Here is a 22,263-nt window from a genome sequence, read left to right as displayed (position 1 = left end):
TTAATGTTCACAGTTTCTTTGTCTCTTTGTGCGTGCCCATCACATTTGTAAGCCTTCTGATCTTAATAAATACAGGGCAAGGACCCTTATTTGGGGCTCTTGTGTTTTCCCAGACATCAGCCATCTCTCGCTTTAATCCTGCATCTGCTCTTTTGCTGGCCAAAAGAGAACTTTAGACTTAGCGTCTATGACACTCACCAAGTGTAGTTACCATCTGTCATCACATAAAGTTATTACAATATTATTGACTACAGGGGCACCTGGATGGCCCAGTCAGTTAAGCATCTTACTCTTGGTTTCGTCTCAGGTCATGATCTAGTGGTTCATGAGTTCAAGCCCCGCATCAGATTCTGTACTAACAGCACAGATCCTGCTTGGGATTCTCTCTCCCTTTCTCTCTGCCCCTCCTCTGCTTGCATGCCATCTCTCTTTCTCTCTATCCCTCAAAAATAAACATTTTTTTTAAATGTCCATTTACAGTATTATTGACTACATTCACTATGCTGTATTTTTCATCTGTGACTATTTTATAACTGAAAGTTTGTACCTCTTAATCCCTTTCACCTGTTTTGCCCATTCCCCCAACACACAGTACATACAATCTTGATTACTTTAGTTTTGAAGTAAGTTTTGAAATCGGGAAATGTGAGCTCTCCAACTTTTTCTTTTTCAAGATGTTCTTTGCTTACTCTAGTTCCATTGTATTTCCATATGAATTTTAGTATCATTCTGTCAATTTCTGCAAGAAAACCAGCTGGGATTTTGATAGGGATTACATTAAATCTTCAGAACAATTTGGAGAGTATTTCCATCTTAACATATTAAGTCTCTGATACGTGAACATAAGATGTCTTTCCATTTATTTAGGTCCTTAATTTCTTCAATGCTGTTGGGTAGTTTCCAGTGCATAAGTCTTGCCTTTCTTTTGTTAAGTTTATTCCTAAATACTTTATTGTTTTTGATAATATTATAAATGGAATTGTTCTTTAATAATAATTTTTTGATTGTTCATTGCTAGTGTATAGAAATACAATTGTTTTATACAGATCTTATATCTTGCAACCTTGCTGAATTGATATATTAGTTCTAATAATTTTTTGTGAATTCCTTAGGCTTTCCTATATGCAAGATTCTGTTACCTTTGAAAACAGATAATTTTACTTCTTCTCCAATCTGGATGTTTTTGTTTCTTTTTCTTTCCTAATTGCCCTGGCTAGGCCTTTCAGTGAAATGTAGAATAGAAGTGACAAGAATGGAAATCCTTGTTTTATTCCTGATCTTAGTGGGGAAATACCGAGTTTTTTACCATTAAGGATGATGTTTGCTTTGGGGCTTTCGTAGGCGCCTTTTATCAGGTTGAGAACGTTCTCTCCTTTTCCCAGTATGTTCAGTGTTTTGTCATGGAAAGGTGTTGGATTTTCTCAAATGCTTTTTCTATATCTATTAAAGTGACCATGTAAGGTTTTTTCCCCTCCTTTATTCTGTTTGCATGGTGTATTCCATTGATTAACTTTCAGATGTTAAAACCAAGCATGCATTCCTGGGACAAATCTAAGTTTGTCATGGTGTATAATCCTTTTTATATGTTGCTAGATTCAGTTTGCTAGTATTTTGCAAAGATTTCTGTGTCTGTATTCATAAGGGATATTAGTGTCTAGTTTTCTTATGAATGCCCTTGTCAGATTTTGATGTGTAGGTAATACTGGCTTCATAGATTTCAAGCTGGGAAATGCTCCCTCCCCTTCTATTTTTGGAAGAGTTTGTGCAGGATTGATATTAATTCTTCTTCAAACATTTGCTAGAATTCATCAATGAAGCCATGTTGCCCTGGACTTTCCTTTGTGGGAATATTTTAAATTAATAATTCAGTATCTTTTCTTGTTATAGGTACCTCTGTAAGTTTACCACTTAATTCTCTTTCAGCTCTAATTTATTCTTTTAGTCATTCAAGAAACATTATTGAGCATCTTTTACATCCAGGCCCTGTCCTGATATAGAGGATACAATAATGAATAAAGCAAAGTCCTGGCCTTCTTATCATTCTCATTTTTCTTTGTCTCTCTTTCTTATGCTGTATGTATATGTGTATGTGTGTGTGTGTGTATACATTTTTTTGTTTGTGTTTATATGCAATATAGTTCTGTTCCTTACAAAAAAAATATCTATTTGCTACATGCTATTGGTGGAGAAAGGTGGACCTTAGGTTTGCTGTATGTATTGTGTTAATTTGTATAAACTTCTGGGTGTTCTTGGAGAGAGTTGCATGAATGGGAAATGGACTATATTGTCATTACCATCACAGTTTATATTTGTGCCCACCCTTGGCATTGCTACAAGGACGTGATTTTCATAAAAACAAACCACCATCTTTATTCATTATCACTCTCAGGTCCATGCAGTGCCTTCTATTCTATCTGACCTTCAGTAGGAGCATGTATTAGTTTCATAGGGCTGCTGTAACAAACTTCCATGAAGTAAGTGCCTGAAAGCAAGAGAAATTTATTCTCTCGCAGTTTTGGAGGCTAGAAGTCTAAAATCCAGCTGTTAGCAAGGCCATGGTTTCTCTGAAGCTCTGGATAGGACCCTTTGCTTCTTCTCCCTAGCATCTGGTGGTGCCATTGATCCTTGACATCCTTGGCTTGCTGCTGCATTGTTCCACTCTCTGCCTCTGTTCACATGGCATACTCTCTTTTGTCTCTTTTTATATGATGTTTTCCTCTTTTTATGAGGGCACCAGTCATATTGGGTTAAGGCCTACCCTAGTGACCTGATCTTAACTTGATTACCTCTGCAACGACTCTATTTCTAAATCAGGTTATATTCACAGGTACCAGGGTTTATGACTTCAACATTTGGGGGGAGAGAATGTAATTCATCCCATAACAGAGCATTATACTCTCATTCTGAGATAGTTAATGGAGGCCTCATTATTTTAATAACATTACTAATTATAATAACTGTTATAAAAAGTTCCATAGTGTATTTCTCTTTCTTTAAAAAATAATGTTGGGGCACCTGGGTGGCTCAGTCAGTTAAGTGTCTGACTTCAGCTCAGGTCATGATCTCACAGTTCACAAGTTCAAGCCCTGCATTGGGCTCTGTGCTGACAGCTCAGAGCCTGGAGCCTCCTTCGGATTCTGTCTCTCTCTCTCTCTCTCTCTCTTTCAAAAATAAATAAAAAACATTAAAAAAAAATAATAATGTCTCTCTCCATTATACAATAAGCCCAAAAGGTGTCATTGATCACACACGTGTATATTTTTTTAGTATAGTTGACGCACAATATTACTTTAGTTTCAGGTGTACAACATAGTGATTCAACAAGTTTATACGTTATGCTTTGTTCACAAGTGTAGCTACTGCCTCTCACCATACATCACTGTTACAGTGTCATTGACTTTCTTCCTTATGTCTTGCTTTTTGTTCCATGACTTACTCATTCCATAAATGGAACCCTGTATCTCCCACTCCCCCTCACCATTTTGCCCATTCCCCCACTCCCCTTCCCTCTGGCAACCATCAGTTTGTTCACTGTATTTATAGGTCTCATTCTGCTTTTTGTTTGTTTAAATTTGGGTTTTTGTTTTGGGAGGGTTAGATTCCACTTATGTATGAAATTGTGTTACTTGTCTTTCTCAGTTTTATTTCACTTAGCATAATACCCTTTGTGTATTATGCTATCTTTGGTTAAATACCCATGTGCAATTACTGGACTGTACGGTATTTCTATTTTTTTTAATGTTTATTTATTTTTGAGAGAGAGGGAGAGGCAGAGAGAGAGGAAGAGAAGGAGACAGAGGATCCAAAGCAGGCTCTGCACTGACAGCAGAGAGCCCGTCCAGCTCACAAGTTGCGAGATCAGGATCTGAGCCAAAGTCAGACACTTAACTGACCGAGCCACCCATCCGCCCCTGCTATTTCTATTTTTAATTTTTTGAGGAACCTCCATACTGTTTTCCCACAGTGGCTACACCAATTTACATTCCTACCAACCAGTGCAGGAGGGTTCCTTTTTCTCTGCATCCTTGCCAAGATGTCATTTCATGTCTTTCTTATTTTAACTGTTCTAACAGGTGTGAGGTGATATCTCATTGGTGTTATGATTTGCATTTCCCTGATGATAAGTGATGTTGAGCGACTTTTCTTGGGTCTGTTGGCCATCTGTATGTCTTCTTTGTACATTCAGTCCTCTGATCATTTTTTAGTTGGATTGTTCGGCTTTTTGTCATTGAGTTGTAGAAGTTCTTTATATATTTTGAATATTAACCCCTTATGAGATACATCCTTTGCAAATACCTTCTCCCATTCAGTAGGTTGCCTTTTTGTTCAATTGATGATTTTCTTTGCTGTGCAAAAGATTTTTGTTTTATTTTGGTGTAGTCCCAGTAGTTTATCTTTGCTTTTGTTACCTTAGGAAGCATATCTAGAAAAATATTACTATAGCTCTCACATTTAGGTTTTTAATTCATTTTGAGTTTATTTTTGTGCATGGTGTTAAAAGGTAGTCCAGTTTCATTCTTTTACAGGTAGCTGTCCAGTTTTCCCAGCAACATTTATTGAAGAGACTGTCTTTTCCCCGTTTTATATTCTTGCCTCTTTCATCATAGATTAATTGATCATATAATTGTGGGTTTGTTTCTGGGTTCTCTATTCTGTTCTGTTGATCTGTGTCTATTTTTGTATCAGTACCATAATGTTTAGATTTGCAGTACAATTAAAAAAAATTTTTTTATTATATTTATTTATTTTGAGAGAGAGAGGCACAGAGTGCAGGTGGGGAGGAGCAGGCTCCAGGCTCTGAGCTGTCAGCGCAGAGCCCAATGCAGGGCTCAAACTCACAAGTGTGAGATCATGACCCAAGCCGAAGTCAAATGCTCAACTGACTGAGCCACCCAGGCACCCCTGCAGTATAATTTGAAATCTGAAATTTTGATACTTCCAGATTTGTATTTCTTTCTCAAGATTACATTGGCTGTTTGGGGTCTTCTGTGGTTCCATACAAATTGTAGTATTATTTGTTTTTGTTCTGTGAAAAATAATGTTGGTGTTTTAATAGGGATGGTATTGAATCTGTAGATCCCTTTGGCTAATAGGGACATTTTAACAATAATAATTCCTCAGATTCATGAGCATGGAATATCTTTCCATTTGTGTGTGTCTTGTGTTATAGTTTTCAGAGTACAGGTCTTTCACCTCTTTGGTTAAGTTTATTCCTAAATTTTTGGTGCAATTGTAAATGGAACTGTGTTCTTAATTTCTCTTCTTTCTACTTTGTTATTAGTATATAGAAGATGGAAGCACTACTGATTTCTGGGTATTAATTTTGTATCCTACAACTTTACTGAATTCATTTATTACTTCTAGTTGTTTTTTGGTGGAGTCTTTAAGATTTTCTATGTATAGTATCATGTCATCTGCAAATAGTGACAGTTTAACTTCTTTACCAACATAGATGCCTCTTATTTCTGTTCTTGTCTGATTACTGTGGCTAGGATTTCCAGTACTATGTTGAATAAAGAGGCAAGAGTGGACATCCTTGTCTTTTCCCTATCATGTTGAGGTATGTTTCCTCTAACCCTACTTTGTTGAGTTTTTATCATGAATGGATGTTGAGTTTTGGCAGATGCTTTTTCTGCATCCGTTGACTTGATCATATGATTTTTATCCTTCATTTTATTGATGTGGTATATCACATTGAGTGATTTGTGAATATTGAACCACCTTGCGTCCCCAGGATGAATCTCACCTGATCATGGTGAATGATTTTTTAATGTATTGTTGAATTCAGTTTGCTAATACTTTGTTGATGCTTTTTACATCTATATTCATCAGCAATATTGGCTCATACTTTTCTTCCTTTTTTTTTTTTTTTTTGGTGTCTTTGTCTGGTGTTGGTATCAGGGTGATGCTGGCCTTATAGAATGCATTTAGAAGCTTTCCTTCTTTTTCTATTTTTTAGAATAGTTTGAGAAGAATAGGTATTAACTCTTCTTTAAATGGTTGATAGAATTCACCTGTGAACCCATCTGGTCCTGGACTTCTGCTTTTGGTAGTTGTTTTTATTACTGATTCAGTTTCATTCCCTGTAGTCAATCTGTTGAGATTTTCTATTTCTGGTTCAGTTTTTGAAGATTATATGTTTCTAGGAATTTATTTCTTGTAGGTTGTTTAATTTGTTGACATACAACTTTTTGTAGTATTCTCTTATATTCCTTTGTATTTCTGTTGTATCAGTGTTACTTCTCTTTTGTTTCTGATGTTATTTATTCGGGTCCTTTCTGTTTTTTACTTAATAAGTCTGGCTAAGGGTTTATCACATTTGTTTATCTTCAAAGAACCAGCTCTTGGTTTCATTGATTTCTTTCTTTTTCTTTCTCTCTCTCTCTCTCTCTCTCTTTTTGTGTGTATGTGTGTGTGTGTGTGTGTGTGTGTGTGTGTGTCTATACATTTATTTCTGCTCTAATCTTCAGTATTTCCTTCTTTCTATTTACCATGGGTTTTGTTTGTTCTTTTTCTAGTTCCTTTAGGTGTAAGGTTAGATTTTTTTATTCAAGCTTTTTCTTATTTCTTGAGGTAGGTAGGCCTGTATTGCTATGTATTTTCCTCTTAGAACTTCTTGTGCTATGTCCCAAAGATTTTGGGCCATTTTTGTTTTCATTTTCACACATGTGTATTTTATTGTCTTCCAAATGCAGGTGCTAGAAAGGAAGCAGAGATGATTGGTTCTATAACTAGGGCTTGTAAGAGATGTCCAAAAGTAGTATCACTCAAATCATAGTTTATATACCTTCAAAATAAAATAGAAAGTCATAAGACTTTGTGAAGGATGTTTGGAACAGCAGTTGACTACTAATATGTATTGTTCCCTTTATCCCAATCACAAGAATTATACATAGACCAGTTTAAGACTAGTGCTAGAATCCATCTCTAGAGTGAAATAAAATAACATGTTTATGAAATTGTATTCATATGTGTTGGATTGAAAATGACAAGTGCTATATACAATATAGGGTAACTTTGGAACCAGGTTAAAAGAACAGAATAGTATCTTTTGATACTAGTGGTTCCATTGCTAGTTTCCATTGTTTTTTAAAATGCTTCCAAGTGTTTTCTAATCCACAAATGTTTTCATCTCTACCCTGTCACAATGTAATTATTTGAGTGTCTGTCACCCCTTCATATTCTAGTGTAGTAAAAATAAGCAATCTTGGGGGCAGGAGTGGAGAACTGAAGTGTTGTTGTTGTTGTTGTTGTTGTTGTTGTTACAGCCCATTACCTTGTTCCTCTGGCACATGCTGAGACATGCTGAGACATTGCTCACGTTTTATTGCTCCCACCAAGTCTTAGACTTTTACCTATTTGTTCTTTGGTTACTTTTCTTCAACCATTTTGAATTAAGGCATTGACTTCTTATATTGTCATGGCCACCTCCTTAAGTTCCTTATTTCTCCTTAACTTTCAATTATGTAACAAGAATAAAAACTTAACTATTATTTCTTTCTTTCTTTTAAAACAATACAGGGCAATCTAGAGCAGCCATGATACCACCCAAGCATCCACGGCAGCCTAAGGGAACTTTGGATGATGCTGTTGTCTTTAGTGGGAAAACAGATGAAGAAACACCTAATGCTTCCCAACCTACACCACCCCCACTGCCAAAGAAAACGATCATAAGAGCCAATACAGAACCAATCCCCAAAGACCTCCAAAAATCCATGGAAACAAGTCTTTGTGTAATGGCTAATCCCACCTATGATATCGACCCCAACTGGGATGCCAGTAGTGCTGGCTCTTCCATCAGTTATGAACTCAAGGGACTAGACATTGAGTCTTATGACTCCTTGGAAAGACCTTTGCTCAAGGAGAGACCTGTCCCCTCAGCAGCAAACAGTATCTCCAGCTTAACCACTCTCAGTATTAAGGATAGATTTTCCAACAGCATGGAGTCCCTATCCAGCCGGCGTGGTCCCTCTTGCAGACAGGGCCGAGGCATACAGAAGCCACAGAGACAAGCACTTTATAGAGGACTTGAGAATCGGGAAGAAGTGGTGGGTAAAATCCGAAGCCTTCATACAGATGCCTTGAAAAAACTGGCTATTAAATGTGAAGACCTCTTCATGGCTGGACAGAAAGATCAGCTCCGTTTTGGGGTGGACAGCTGGTCAGACTTCAGGCTAACTAGTGACAAACCGTGTTGTGAGGCAGGTGATGCAGTTTACTACACAGCTTCATATGCAAAAGATCCACTTAACAACTATGCAGTCAAGGTAAGAAAATATTATAAATTTGATTTTAATCTTACCCAACACACTGTTATTGGGATGGGTCTGTTCTTTCCTCCATTCTTTTATTCAGCAAAAAGTTATTGATCATCTACCTTACACCAGATATTATAATAAGCAGGGGAGTTACTTACTATCTAAAGGGGAAAACAGATATGTTAAGAGACAGACTTACAGTATACTGTATTGCTAAGATAGAGGAAAACAGAATTCTGGAAGCTTAGAAGGACTTTAACCCAAACTTTAGAGGTCAGAGAAGTCTTCTGAAAGTAGCTAATCCTTGAGCCGTGATTGTTTGCGAAGGCTACCTATACAAATGGGTCTGTTATGTCCCTTCCACTCCATGTTTCTGTCTTTATTCTCTAGCAAATAAGAGACACTGGTCTGCCCCTGCTCTATAACTGTTCTGCTTCTTGGGGAGACATTTTTACAGAAGAAGGTAACCAATATTTGTTGATGTGCCAGGAACATTATTGGTGTTACATAATTTGATCTTCACATCAAGTTTATGAGGTTAAGATCTTTTTATCCATGTGACGGATGAGGAAAATAAAAGATAGGTGAGCTTACTTGCTTAGGGTCACACACAATTAGTTGAGCTGGGATTTGCACACAGATCTCTCTGACTCCATAGCCCAACTTACTTTATCCATTATGTCACATACTAATTTCTTAACTGTAGATTGCCCATTCCAGACAAACCACCTCTTCACAAAAGCTAAAACTATTAACATTAAGAATTCTTGCCCAGTTACATTCACTGTAAATAAGCCATAGGCTTTGTCAATGTAACAAATAAAGCATGATCTTTGTTACATTCCCATTTTCATTTGTCTCAAGCTATTTTTTTTTTTATTTCTCTGGATTTCTTCTTTGACCCATTGGTTGTTCAGTAGCATGTTGTCTAATCTCCACAAATTTATGAATTTCCCAGTTTTCTGTGTGTAATTTTTGTGTTAATTTCTAGTTTCATACCATTATAGTCAGAAAAGATGCTTGATAAAATTTCAGTCCTCTTAAATTTATTAAGACTTGTTTTTTGTCCTAACATGATCTATCTTGGAAAATGTTCCATATGTGCTTGAGAAGAATGCGTATTCCATTGCTTTTGAATAGAATGTTGGGTATATATCTGTTAAGCCCATCTGTGGGCTTATGTGATCTAATGTTTCATTTAAGGCTGACGTTTCCTTGTTGATTTTTTTTGGGGGGGGGGGGTCTGGATGATCTATCCATTGATGTAAGTCTCCTAGTATTATTGTATTGTTGTCAATTTCTTCCTTTAGGTCTGTTAGTATTTGCTTTATGTATTTACGTCCTCTTAATGTTAGTTGCATAAATGTTGACAAATGTTACAGCCTCTTGTTGGTTGATCCTTTCATCGTTACATAACTCGTTTCTTTGTCTCTTATTACAGTCTTTGTTTCAAAGTCTATTTTGTCTGATGTAAATTAACATTCTAGCTTTCTTTTGGTTTTCATTTGCATGGAATATCTTTTTCCATCCCTTCACTTTCAGTCTTGTCCTTACCTCTAAAGTGGGTCTCAGGGTGCCTGGGTAGCTCAGTTGGTTAAGCGTCCTACTTTGGCCCAGGTCATGATCTCGCAGTTTGTGAGTTCAAGCCCCATGTTGGAGGGCTCTGTGCTGACAACTCAGAGCCTGGAACCTGCTTTGAATTCTGTGTCTCCCTCTCTCTCTGCCCCTTGCCTGCTCATGGTGTCTCTCTCTCTCTCTCTCTCTCTCTCTCTCTCTTTCTCTCAAGAAATAAATAATAAAACATTAAAAAAATTTTTTTAATAAAGTGGGTCTCTTTAGACAGCATATAGATGGGTCTTTTTTTTTTTTTTTTTTTTTTTTTTTAATCCATTCAGCCACTCTGTGTCTTTGGATTGGAGAATTTATCTATTTACATTTAAAGTGACTATTGATAGGTCTGTGCTTATTGCCATTTTGTTTATTGTTTCCAGAAAGACTGTTTTTGTAGGTCATCTGTTTCTTCTCCTGATCTCTTACTTTGTGGTTTCTTTAGTGCTATGCTTATTTTCCTTTCTCTTTCTTTTTTGTGTTTTTGTTTTATGGTTACCATGAGCTTGCATAAACAACTTATATCTATAACAGTCTGTTTTAAGTTGGTTACAGCTTAAGTTTCATCCCATTGTAAAGCTCAAAATTATTCTTCCCGCCACATATTTTGTGGTTTCTTTCATTTTATGTTTTTGATGTCACAGTTAACAGCTTTTTATTTTGTGCATCCCTTAACCAATTGTAATCATAATTATTTTTACTAGTTTGTCTTTCTTTTTTTAAAAATTTTTTTTAATGTTTATTTTTGAGAGAGAGAGAGACAGCGTGAGCAGGCAAGGGGCAGAGAGAGAGGGAGACAGAATCCAAAGCAGGCTCCAGGCTCTGAGCTGTCAGCACAGAGCCCTCCAACACAGGGCTCGAACCCACAAACCATGAGATCATGACGTGAGCCAAAGTCAACACTTAACTGACTGAGCCACCCAGGCGCCCCACTAGTTTTGTCTTTCAATCTTTATACTAGTCTCATAAGTGATTGATCCCTACCTTTACTATATATTTACTTTACAAGTGAGATTTATTCTTTAATATGTGTTCTTGTTACTAATTAATGCACTTTGTTTTCAACTTAAACAACTTCCTTTGACATTTATTGTAAGGCCAGTTTAATAGTGGTGAACTCCTTCAGCTTTTGCTTGTCTGAAAAACTCTGTGTCTCCTTCACTTCTGAATGATAACTTTGCTAGGTAGAGTATTCTTAGTTGGGAGGTTTTTTTGTTCGGTTGGTTGGTTGGTTTTTTGGGGTTTGGTGAGTTTTTTAGCACTTTGAATATGTAGTGCCACTCCCTTCTAACTTGCAAAATTTTTGCTGAAAAATCTGTTGAGAGTCTTATGGGCGTTCCCTTGTATGTAACAAGTTGTTTTCCTCTTGCTGTTTTTAACATGTTGTACTTTAACTTGACATTTTAATTGTAATGTGTCTTGGTGTGGGTATCTTTGGGTTCCTCTTATTTGGAACTCTGGGCTTCCTGGATGTCAATGTCTGTTTATTTCCACAGGTTAGGGAAGTTTTCAGTCATTGTTTCTTCAAATAAGATTTCTATCCCTTTCTCTTTTCTTTTTCTCAGAGCACTATGATGCAAATGTTAGACTATGTGATGTTCTCTACATCCCTTAAGCTATCTTCATTTTTTTTTCTTTTTTATTTGTTTGGTTTTGCTGCTCTGATTCAGTGAGTAACACTGCCTTATCTTTGAGTTGTCTGATCCTTTCTTTTGCTTCATCTAGTCTGCTACTGAACCTGTCTCATGTATTTTTCCATTCAGTTATTGTATTCTTCAGCTCTGTGGCTTCTGTGTGGTACTTTCTTATATTTTCCATCTCTCTGTTGAAGTTCTTTGTGTTCATCCATTTTTCTCCCCATTCATTATAACCATTACTTTGAACTCTTTATCAGGTACATTACTTATCTCCATTTCATTAAGGTTTTTTGTGTTTTTTTTTTTGTTTGTTTTTTTTCTGGGGTTTACTTGGTTTTTTCATTTGGAACATATTCCTCTCTTTTTTCATTTAGCTTGAGTCTGCGTTTCCATACAGTAGATGAAACAACCACCTCTCCCAGCCTTAAAGGAGTGGCCTCATGTAGATGAACCTTGTCATTCAATCCTGCCCCAGATCTTTGTCATCTCTCAAACCTTTGTGCCTGTTCAAGCAGGCTATTATATTTTTAATAGCTCCCAGTAGTTGAGAATATGCCAAGACCCATCAGTGTCCCAAGGGGGAGAATCTCAGCACCTAGACTCAGGCTGACTGAAAGCCAGACCCTCAGGCATCAGCTTTTAAAAATAGGCAAATATGGGGCGCCTGGGTGGCGCAGTCGGTTAAGCGTCCGACTTTAGCCAGGTCATGATCTCGCGGTCCGTGAGTTCAAGTCCCGCGTCGGGCTCTGGGCTGATGGCTCAGAGCCTGGAGCCTGTTTCCGATTCTGTGTCTCCCTCTCTCTCTGCCCCTCCCCGGTTCATGCTCTGTCTCTCTCTGTCCCAAAAATAAATAAACATTGAAAAAAAATAAATAAATAAAAATAAAAATAAAAATAGGCAAATATAAAAAATAAAAATAAATAATAGGCAAATATATATAATCCTGCGGGACTGCAAACATACGCAGATCTGGAACAGGTGCCCTCTGGGAAGCAGGTACAGAAACCCAGGCTCTAGACAAGAGTATAAGTTTTTTTCTGTGTGATACTGGTAAACTGGAGCATGGCAGAAAGAAAGCACCAACATGGTGTCCATAGCCTATGTTCCTGGAGACCAACTCTACAGGCCACTAAATATGTACCAAACCTGAAGTCTGCCCCTCAGGCCAAAGTTCCAGAACAAGCAAAGAGGACTTCTTCACAGAAAGACTAGGGAGTGTACGACCACTGTCTGTGCAGTGCCCTGAGTGGAAACCTGCCAAGAACTATCTCTCTGCTATAGTCCTAGGGGACCCAGGATGCAAGCCCCCTGGCCACCAGAGCCAGGTGATCAAGGAGCATTTTCTGGACAGCAGCCATATAAACTGGGGCACCAGACAAAAACCAGGGCACCAAATGTGTGTACAGCTCCTGTCCAGGAGACACTGGCACTCTGGGGCATGGCAGAGGGTGAGTAGGAATATAGCACCCTCTCTCTGAGGTCTCTGGAAAGGTGTATGGTCAGCCCCATGATTAGCTAATAGGCCTTCTTCACAGAAAGACCAAGCTCCTGGGTTTGCTACCTCTTGCTCTGCCCTGGGGTTGGTAGCTGTTTAAGACCTTTTTCTCCATTGGTTACAGTCCTGTGAGACCCATGAACCCCACTGACTGCCAGAACCAGATGATAGAGAGGTGTTCCCTGACAGCAATCACAAAACTTGGGGTGTCAGACAGGGGTATAAGCTTTTTTCTGGGTGATACCAATTATTACAGTCCTATGGGACCAGGAACACAAACCCCCCCTGCCTCCAGAGCCACGCAGTCAAGAGGCATCCCCTAGACAGCAGCCATAAAAATCAGGCCACCAGACACACATAAAAGCTCATTCTTTGGGATACTAGTGCCCTGGAGCCTGGCAAAGGGAGAACATAAAGATCATACCTACTAGTCTTTGTCTCTGGAAAGTGTTCCAGCAGGCTCCTAGTTGTATGTTTCAGATTAGATGTCTGCCACTCCACTGGTGCTTTAGTCTCACACCAGTGCTTTAATATAAGCATTTGAGCCTCCTTCACTTTAAGGCAAGGCACAGTTGGCTGCTTCTTGGGTGGGTAAGTCCCAGCATGTAGGCCCTTTTAAGAGCGGTTTCTCAGATTGCCACAGTTTTGTGGGTCTCAGGACACAAGCCCTGTTGGGTTTCAAAGTTACATGTTTTAGAGGTTTGTCTCTCAGGTGTATGTCTTAGAAGTTGGGATGCCAGATGTAGGATTTAAATCCCTCACTTCTGAGGGAGAAGCTCCAGGTTTTGAGTTCTCTCCCTGTTATAGGGATACTGCACCAGGGGTGGATTTTATGGCAAGGTTGTGTCCCATTCTCTCCTATCCATGTTAATGTGGTTTCTTCTTGTTTGCCCAGTCCTCACCCAGCCAGCCTTTGGATTTTTTTTAAAGAGGAAATTGTTAGTAGAGAATAGACTTTGAAGTCCAAAAGATCCTGGGTTCAAGTCCTGGCTCTGCTACTTATTAGCTTTGTCACAAATTGCTACTCTGAGTCTCAGTTTCCTTAGCTTTGGGTCTGTTTGGCTAAAAGAGAATAAAACATCCCTGATAAGTATTCACTCCTTTCCCTCTCCCTAAGTGTCTTCCCTAGGCTACTTTAAAAGGGTAACAATCATTGAGCCTCAATTTCCTCCTCTTTCAGATGTTTACAATGATAATCTGTGGGATTGAGGTTAGGATCAAGGGAGCTAATGCATGTGAAAGAGCTTTTTAAAACACAGAGTTCTAGGTAAATGCGTAATGTTCTCCATTCCCATAGTCCCTTTTTATTGATTCTATTTCCTGGTTCAAAACCAATTAACATATCTAAATGACTTTTACATGTTAATTTGGCTTGGAAAGACCAGATGGTGTCTTAGGAAATTAATGGATAAGGTAAACAATTGGCCTTACCTGTCTATCAAGACAGAATACATATTTGGAGCAGACCTTCAACTGCTGTCTGCAGTTGCAGTGCCCTTACCACTTAACTGTCTGGTGGTGCTAGCAGAGTGACCCTGGGCCCCAGCCCATACTTTGTAAATTAAACTGAGGGATAGACTGCAGAGAGAGGAGCTGGATTTTAGTTAATACATAACTGTTGAGTCTAAAAAGGCATTTTGAGATTCTGTGTAGCACTCAAGAGCTATTAAGTCAATTGGGGTTATGGTGCCTCATCTATCTTGGGCTTTTATTGCTACAAGATCACCAATCCAGGATGAGTACCTATTTCAGAACAGGGCATTGAACTATCTGTTCTTTCAAAACAATGGAGAAGTAGGGCTTGACTAACTTTATGTATTATTGCGTGCAATCTTGTCTCTTTCCCAAATCAATGGTGTAGTATTGATTTCTTGGCTTGTAATGATGCAGAAGCAATCTCCAAAGAACAGGTGGCAAGTGGTTATACACTGGGAGTTGTTGGCAGGTTTGGGAAAGGACGTTTTATACTAAATGGTGAATATAAATGTGTCTTTGAAGACTGGGCATTTCTAGAAGTACCCAATTGATTGTACAACCTTAGAGGAATAAACTACCAGGACACTGTGAACCCTACCTTTGCAGAGGTAAGCAAAAGAGACCAGCAGTTGGCTCACACAAACAGGTTTTTACTGTTTGTCTTCTTAAAATATCCCTTCCCATACTGATGGAATTTAGAGTGGCTAACAGGTTTGACTGTCTCTTGAAGAGACTAAAAGGTCTTTAAAACATTGCAAAAGGAAATCAGTGCTAGAATTTAGCAATTTGAAAGCCAAAGGATGCTATCCCCTTAAATGCCAAGTCCACTGCAGTGATAAAAGTACAAAGGTCTTTACTTTGGGTGTTGTCTTAGTTTGTTCAAACTGCTGTAACAAAATACTATATAGATTGGGTGGCTTAAACAATAGACTTGAATTTTGTCACGGTTCTAAAGAGTGGAAAATTCAAGATAAAGGTTCTGGTTGATTTAGTTTCTAGTGAGAGTTCTCTTTCTGGTTTGCAGATGGCTGCCTTCTCCCTGTGTCCATACATAGCCAAGGGGGGGATGGAGGCTTGGTGTCTCTTTTTCTAGGGATACTAATCCACATCAGGCCGCCTCCTTGATGACCTTAATTACCTCTTTGTAGGCCCTATCTCCCAATATGGTCCAAATGGGGGGTTAAATTGTGTGTTCAGAGACTCAGTTTCCAACGTCGGAGGAAGGTGCACACTTCTAACACAACAGAAAGCAATTTTCAGACATCAAAAGGGCATCCTACAATTTACCGTGATTCAACTTACCTACCTGGAGACAGCACCATGTCTCTCAGGTTAAGGGTTCAGTCTACCAGACTGCCACCTTCTACAAACAGCAGACACCAGTCACAAACCCAAGTCATTACCTGTGCTTCTGACCAACTGGCTGTAAATCAGAGATTCCCACAACCCCCTCCTTGGGTTCGAGTAATTTACTAGATCATCTCATAGAATGCAAAGAAGCATCTTACTAGATCACCAGCTTATTATAAAAGAATATAACTCAAGAACAGCCAGATAGAAGAGATGCATAGAGCAAGGTGTGGGGAAAGGGCACAGAGCTTCCATGTTCTCTCCATGTGCACCACACTCCCCAAATCTCCGTGTGTTTACCAATCTCTTCAAACTCTGTCCATTTGAGGTTTTATGGAGGGTTCATTACATAGCCATGATTGATTAAATCACTGATGATTGGCTATTGATTCAATTTCCAGGCACTTTCTCCATGGAGGTTGGGGTGGGACTGAAAGTTGCAGCCCTTCAATCATGAGGTTGGTTCCCCTGGCAACCAGCCCCTTCTTTCAGTGGGGTCCATAAGTCACCTTATGAACATAGTAAGAGACACCTTTGTTGCTCTCAATACTTACAAAATTCCAAGGGTTTGGGGAGGTGTGAGTTAAGAACCATGAATGAAGACCATATATATTTGAGAAATATATTCTGGTTATCTGGATGACCTTTTCTTATAAATCACAATATCTCAGGGGTTAGCACTTAACATATTAATTTTGGGGACTCAGAATTCAGTCTATAGCATTCTGTCCCTGGCACCCCAAAATTCATGTTCTTATCACATGCAAAATATATTCAGTTCATCCCAACAGACCCAAAGGTCTTGAGTCATTCAAGCGTCAACTCTCAAGTCCAAAGTCTCATCTAAATATCATCTAAATCAGATATGGGTATAACTCAGGGTCTGATTCATTCTAAGGCAGATTTCCTCTCTAGCTGTGACCCTGTGAAACTAGCCAAGTTATGTGCTTCCAAAATACAATGGTGGTCAGTAATTCCACTATTGGGTATTTGCCCAAAGAAAATGAAAACACTAATTTGAAAAGATCTGTGCACCCCTGTATTTATTGTAGCATTATTTACAACAGCCACGATACAGAAGCAGCCCAAGTGTCTGTCAACAGATGAGTGGATAAAGAAGATGCATATATACACCATGGAATATTACTCAACCATAGAAAAGAATGAGATCTTGCCATTTGTAAAACATGGATGGAGCTAGAGAGTATAATGCTAAGTGAATAAGTCAGAGAAAGACAAATATATGATTTCACTTGTATGTGGAATTTAAAATAAAAACACATGAACAGACGATAAAAGAGACAAACCAAAAAACTCTTAACTACAGAGAACAAACTGGTATTTGCCAGAGGGAAGCTGGGTGGGGGAATGGGCAAAATAGGTGAAGGGGATTAAGAGTATGCTTACAGTGATGAACAGTGAATAATACATAGAATTGGTGAATCATTATACCATACACCTGAAACTAATATAACACTATGTTAACTAAAAGTTAACACTATGTTAAAAAATATGATGGTGGACAGGCATAGGATAGACAATTCCATTCTAAAAGGGAGAAATAGAAGGGAAGGAAGGGATGATGAGTCTCAAGCAAGTCCAAAACCTAGCAAGGCAAATTCCATTAGATACGAACACTCACAAACGATCCTCTTTGATTCAGTACTGGCAGCATTGCTCCCATGGCTCTGCTAAGCACCCTGCTCCTCCAGCTCTTTGTAAGGGCCCTGCCCACACTGCCCTCCGTGAGGCCCCATCCACATGGCTCTCTGCCGAGGCAGCCCTACCCTTTGAAACCCAGGAGGAAACAGTCTTGTCTCTTAGATTGTGATGGGAGTAACAGCGCTGACAATCTCTGAAACACCTTCAGGGTCATTCTTCCCTTTCCTTAAAGAATAATGCACCTTCACAGCTCTATGGACGAGTTATATAGAATCCAAGAAGTCTGACAACTTTCCTTCACTCCATCCTGCTTCCTCTGTCCCTTTAGTTCAAACTAGCAGTGTCTTTTCTGGTAGAATCCTCTCTCATTCTGGCTTCTCCTGAGATGACTGATTAATAAGTCCATGAGTCATACCCCTGATCTCTTTAGAAAAATGGTTATTCAGTCACACCCCTTAGTGTTCCTTTTAGAACTAGCTTTCTTGTTTGTTGCAGTATGGATAGGCTGAGAATTATCCAAATCTTAAAGTCTTGGTTCCTTTTTGCTTAACAATTCTTTCTTCAACTTCTCTCTCCCTTTTTGCGTTTTTACTGTAAGCAGTTAGGAGGAAATAAGCTGCTGCTTGATCACTTTGCTTAGAAATCTCAGCTAGATATACAGTTTCATTGTTCACAAGTTCTGCTATCCACAAAATTCTAGAACATTTTAGCCAAGTTCTCTGTCATTTTATAATTTGTCCAGTTTCTGATAGCATCTATGTTCCTCATTTCTGTCTGATTCCTCACCAGAATCACTCTTAATGTTCATATTTCTAACAATAGTCTCTTCATGATTATCTAGGCTTTTTCTGTCATGAATCTCAAAACTCTTCCAGCTTCTACCCAATTCCAAAGCTGCTTCTACAGTTTTGGGTATTTGTTACAGTGGTACTCTACTTCTCAGTACAAAAATCGTAGTCTGCTCAGGCTGCCATAACAAAACTGACTGGATGGCTAAACAGAAATTTATTTTCTCCCAGTTTTGGAGACTGGAGGACTCTCTTCCTGGCTTGTAGACAGCTACCTTCTCACTGTGTCCTCATGTGGGGGTTAAAATGGGGGAAAGAATATGTCATATTAGGAGTTAGGGCTTCAACATAGAAATATAGGGAGGACACAATTCATTCCATAGCTTTATTCTGTTTTTCATTCAGTGTGAATAGTTTTATTAGTTGTATTTGTCTTAAGTAAATTGCTATTATCACAACACATAATAGAGAAAAGTCAATTTGGAGTTAGCTGACATGGGTCAGAATCAGTCTCTGTGTATCCCCAAGTAAGTCATGGTTTTCACATGAATGGATACTACCTGCTCTACCTACCTCATAAGAGTGTTCTTTTCTTGGGGCGCCTGGGTGGCGCAGTCGGTTAAGCGTCCGACTTCAGCCAGGTCACGATCTCGCGGTCCGTGAGTTCGAGCCCCGCGTCGGGCTCTGGGTTGATGGCTCAGAGCCTGGAGCCTGTTTCCGATTCTGTGTCTCCCTCTCTCTCTGCCCCTCCCCCGTTCATGCTCTGTCTCTCTCTGTCCCAAAAATAAAATAAACGTTGAAAAAAAAAAAAAAAAGAGTGTTCTTTTCTTAATGTTTATTTTTGAGAGAGACAGAGTGCAAGCTGAGTAGGGGCAGAGAGACAGGGAGACACAGAATCTGAAGCAGGTTCCAGGCTCTGAGCTGTCAGCACAGAGCCTGATGTGGGGCTCGAACTTACAAACCACAAGATCATGACCTGAGCCAAAGTTGGACACTTACCCAACTGAGCCACCCAGGCACCCCCTCATAAGATTGTTCTAATGCATATGTTTTTATGTAGTGAAACCCCTTTCCAGACTATACATATACAATAATGCATTATTATTAACAATACTGAAAAGTTAACTGCTCAACATTTTTTAGACCACTCTATTCTTCTTTAAAATTAGGCACTGGTCTGAGTATATTTAGGTAAGTTCTGTCCTTACATGTTTTATTTCTCATTACTTCAAAGATGTAAACATTTTTACTTAAAATTAGGAGAGAAAACTACTAAATGCTAGCATCCTCAAGATTTTTAGCACTGCCAAAAATTGAAAACAAACTGGGTGTCTGATATTAAGGAAACAATTTAATAAATTATGACAATGCCCAATGGAGTCTTTGTGGCCATTAAATGGTAATTATGAAGACTCTAAAAAAATCATGAAAAACAGTTTTTGTAAAATGTCACATGAAAATAACAGAATACCAAATAGTATGATCATAACTTTTTAAAAACTGACTTACAAAATGGTAATATGCAAATAATTCCTGTTAGAGTGGTGATAATTATAGGTGATTTTGATTTCGTTTTGTTTTTTAATGGTGGCATAATGTCTTTTTGATTAAAAAAAAACAAGGAATTGGAGATTTTAGATCATTTGACACTGAGTCCTTGGAGGCAGACACCCCAAGTTATTCATCCCTATAGTTGCATCCTCTAGCACAAATCACGAGTAGTTCTTATATCATGCCACACAGCCCTACACGCACTAGTTCCTCTGTCTGGACTGCACTTCTGGGAATAGCACTGTCATCTACAGGTGACCTATTTCTGCATCACCCAGGGGTCCTCATTAGAAATATACTTTTGTCAGGGCTGCCCAGGTGGCTCAGGCAGTTAGGAATACAACTTTTGATTTCGGCTCAGGTCATGATCTTGCAGTTCATGAGTTCAAGCCCCACATTAGGCTCTGCACTGAAGTGCAAAGTCTGCTTGGGATTCTCTCTCTTCCCTTCTCTCTCTCTGCCACTTCCCCATTCACACTGTCTGTCTGTCTCTCTCTCTCTCTCTCTCTCTGTCTCAGAATAAATAAATAAATTTAAATATATATATATATATATATATATATATATATATATATATATATACTTTCCTCAGCCGCATCCCATACCTGCAGAATCAGAATCTCTGGAAGTGAGGCCTGGGAAACTGCATTGTTAACAAGCACCGCAGGTAGCTTTAGCATTTAGCATTAGATAGCATTATATTCTATCCGAAATAGTATAGTGTACATAATGGGCATTCAACAAATATTTCTTGACCTTTTGGCAAACATTTACTGTATAAAAAATTGTGATATCTGTGTGGATTTATAGAAGTACATGTGAACAAAACAAAGCCTCACCCTCAAGGAGCTTATATTCCAGTGGGAAAGACAAAGGCATAAATAACTCTTAAACAAGATAAATTATAATGAAGGTTCAGAGTGGTATGCAGAAATGTAAAGATGAATGACAATGAATGAAATAAGTCATTGTTAACACTATCACAGGGCCTATAAAATACGGCCTTTTTTGTCCACAGTGCAGGAAGAGAATATTGAAAAATTTGGCTGTGGAAAGATTTGGGACCACATTTAGAGCTTTGAATGATGAGTTCAAAAAGTTAGACTTTATTTTTGTGGGTTTTTTTTTATGTTTATTTATTTTCGAGAGAGATAGAGCGTGAGCAGCGGAGGGGCAGAGAGAAAGGGAGACAGAATCTGAAGCAGGCTCCAGGCTTTGAGCTGTCAGCACAGAGCCCGACAAAGGGCTGAAACTCACGAACAGCGAGATCATGACCTGAGCCAAAGTCGGAGGCTTAACCGACTGAGCCACCCAGGTGCGCCCAACTTTATTTATTTTGTGTTTTATGGGAAGCCACTAAGGATTTTTAAACAGGGGAATAATATAATATCAATGATTTGGGGGTGGGGGGGGGAAACTATGGTGAAATGATTTTGGAAGAAAACTATGATAGAAGAGTCCAGAAAGGAAGCCAGTCATGATGCTATTGCAGTAGTCCAGGTAAGTAATAATGAGCCACTGGACAGTGGGAAAGAAGGGGCAGGTGGTAAAAGAGCTGAAACAGTTGGTAGGACCATGTCTGGTGAAAGGCTGGCTGTAGGATGAGAGACAGCCCCAGGAGGAGGGTGCCATCAACTGAAATATAAGTCAGAAAAACCAGAAGATGAGCTCTTTGTGGAGCATGCCTCTAGGACATCCAGTGCTAGAGAAATGCTGTAGCCAGACAAAAATGTAGGTTTGGTACTCAAAAGGGAGATCAAGACTAGAAATATGGTTACCCAGTCTTCTCGTAGACTTGATTTAGTTCAAACTTTGGGGAATGTATGCTGTTATAGTGGCAGAGTCTATAACATCAAGAAAAGGTCTACACCTCTAAGTGACCCAAACAGAAACACAGGAGAAGAAGTAGCAAAGAGCAAGGACCCACCAGTCAGAGTCCAGAATTGCAAAAAGCTTGAGCAGCATAAGGAAAAGGCAATCTCTGGTAAACTTTAAGAAAATACAATCTCAATAATAGTGGGAGCAGATACCAGATGCAGCCAGTTAGAGTACGGAACAGGGAGGCAGTGAGCACAGCCTACTTTTTTAAGTGTTTTGGTGAAGGAAAGGCCAAATTGATGCCCAGACAATATTTAACCTTCAACTTCTATTTCTGTTTCTTTCATGTCTCCTTTCATCCCCTCATCACCATTTGGTGAGCCGCCACCCAGCAAATCGGACTTGTCTCTGTGGGCTGTGTATTGGCTGGCCTCCAGCCCTTAACTTCCCTGCTCTCTAAATAAAACTTAACATAAATTTAAGCATGAACTTAAAACTTCCCTGCTCTAAATAAAATCTACCTTGCGTTTTCCTCCTTTCAGAGAATCTGGGTAGCCACTGACTAAACACATAATCCCCAAAGTAGACTCAAGTCAACTTTAGAAGAGCCAGCACTCATC

General features: G+C 38.9%; 1 protein-coding gene across 1 annotated transcript in view; it reads left to right on the top strand.

The window, feature by feature from the left end:
* PEAK1 (pseudopodium enriched atypical kinase 1) overlaps positions 1 to 22,263 on the top strand; it is an 81,810-nt gene that overhangs the window by 43,081 nt on the left and 16,466 nt on the right. The window contains exon 3 of the mRNA XM_045448997.1: positions 7,522 to 8,267. Coding sequence (XP_045304953.1) covers positions 7,522 to 8,267 — 746 coding nt within the window. The remainder of the gene's footprint in view (positions 1 to 7,521; positions 8,268 to 22,263) is intronic.

The sequence above is a fragment of the Leopardus geoffroyi genome, chromosome B3, assembly GCF_018350155.1.
Source record: "Leopardus geoffroyi isolate Oge1 chromosome B3, O.geoffroyi_Oge1_pat1.0, whole genome shotgun sequence".
NCBI lineage: Eukaryota > Metazoa > Chordata > Mammalia > Carnivora > Felidae > Leopardus > Leopardus geoffroyi.
This window is presented reverse-complemented; position numbering and strand designations above follow the sequence as displayed.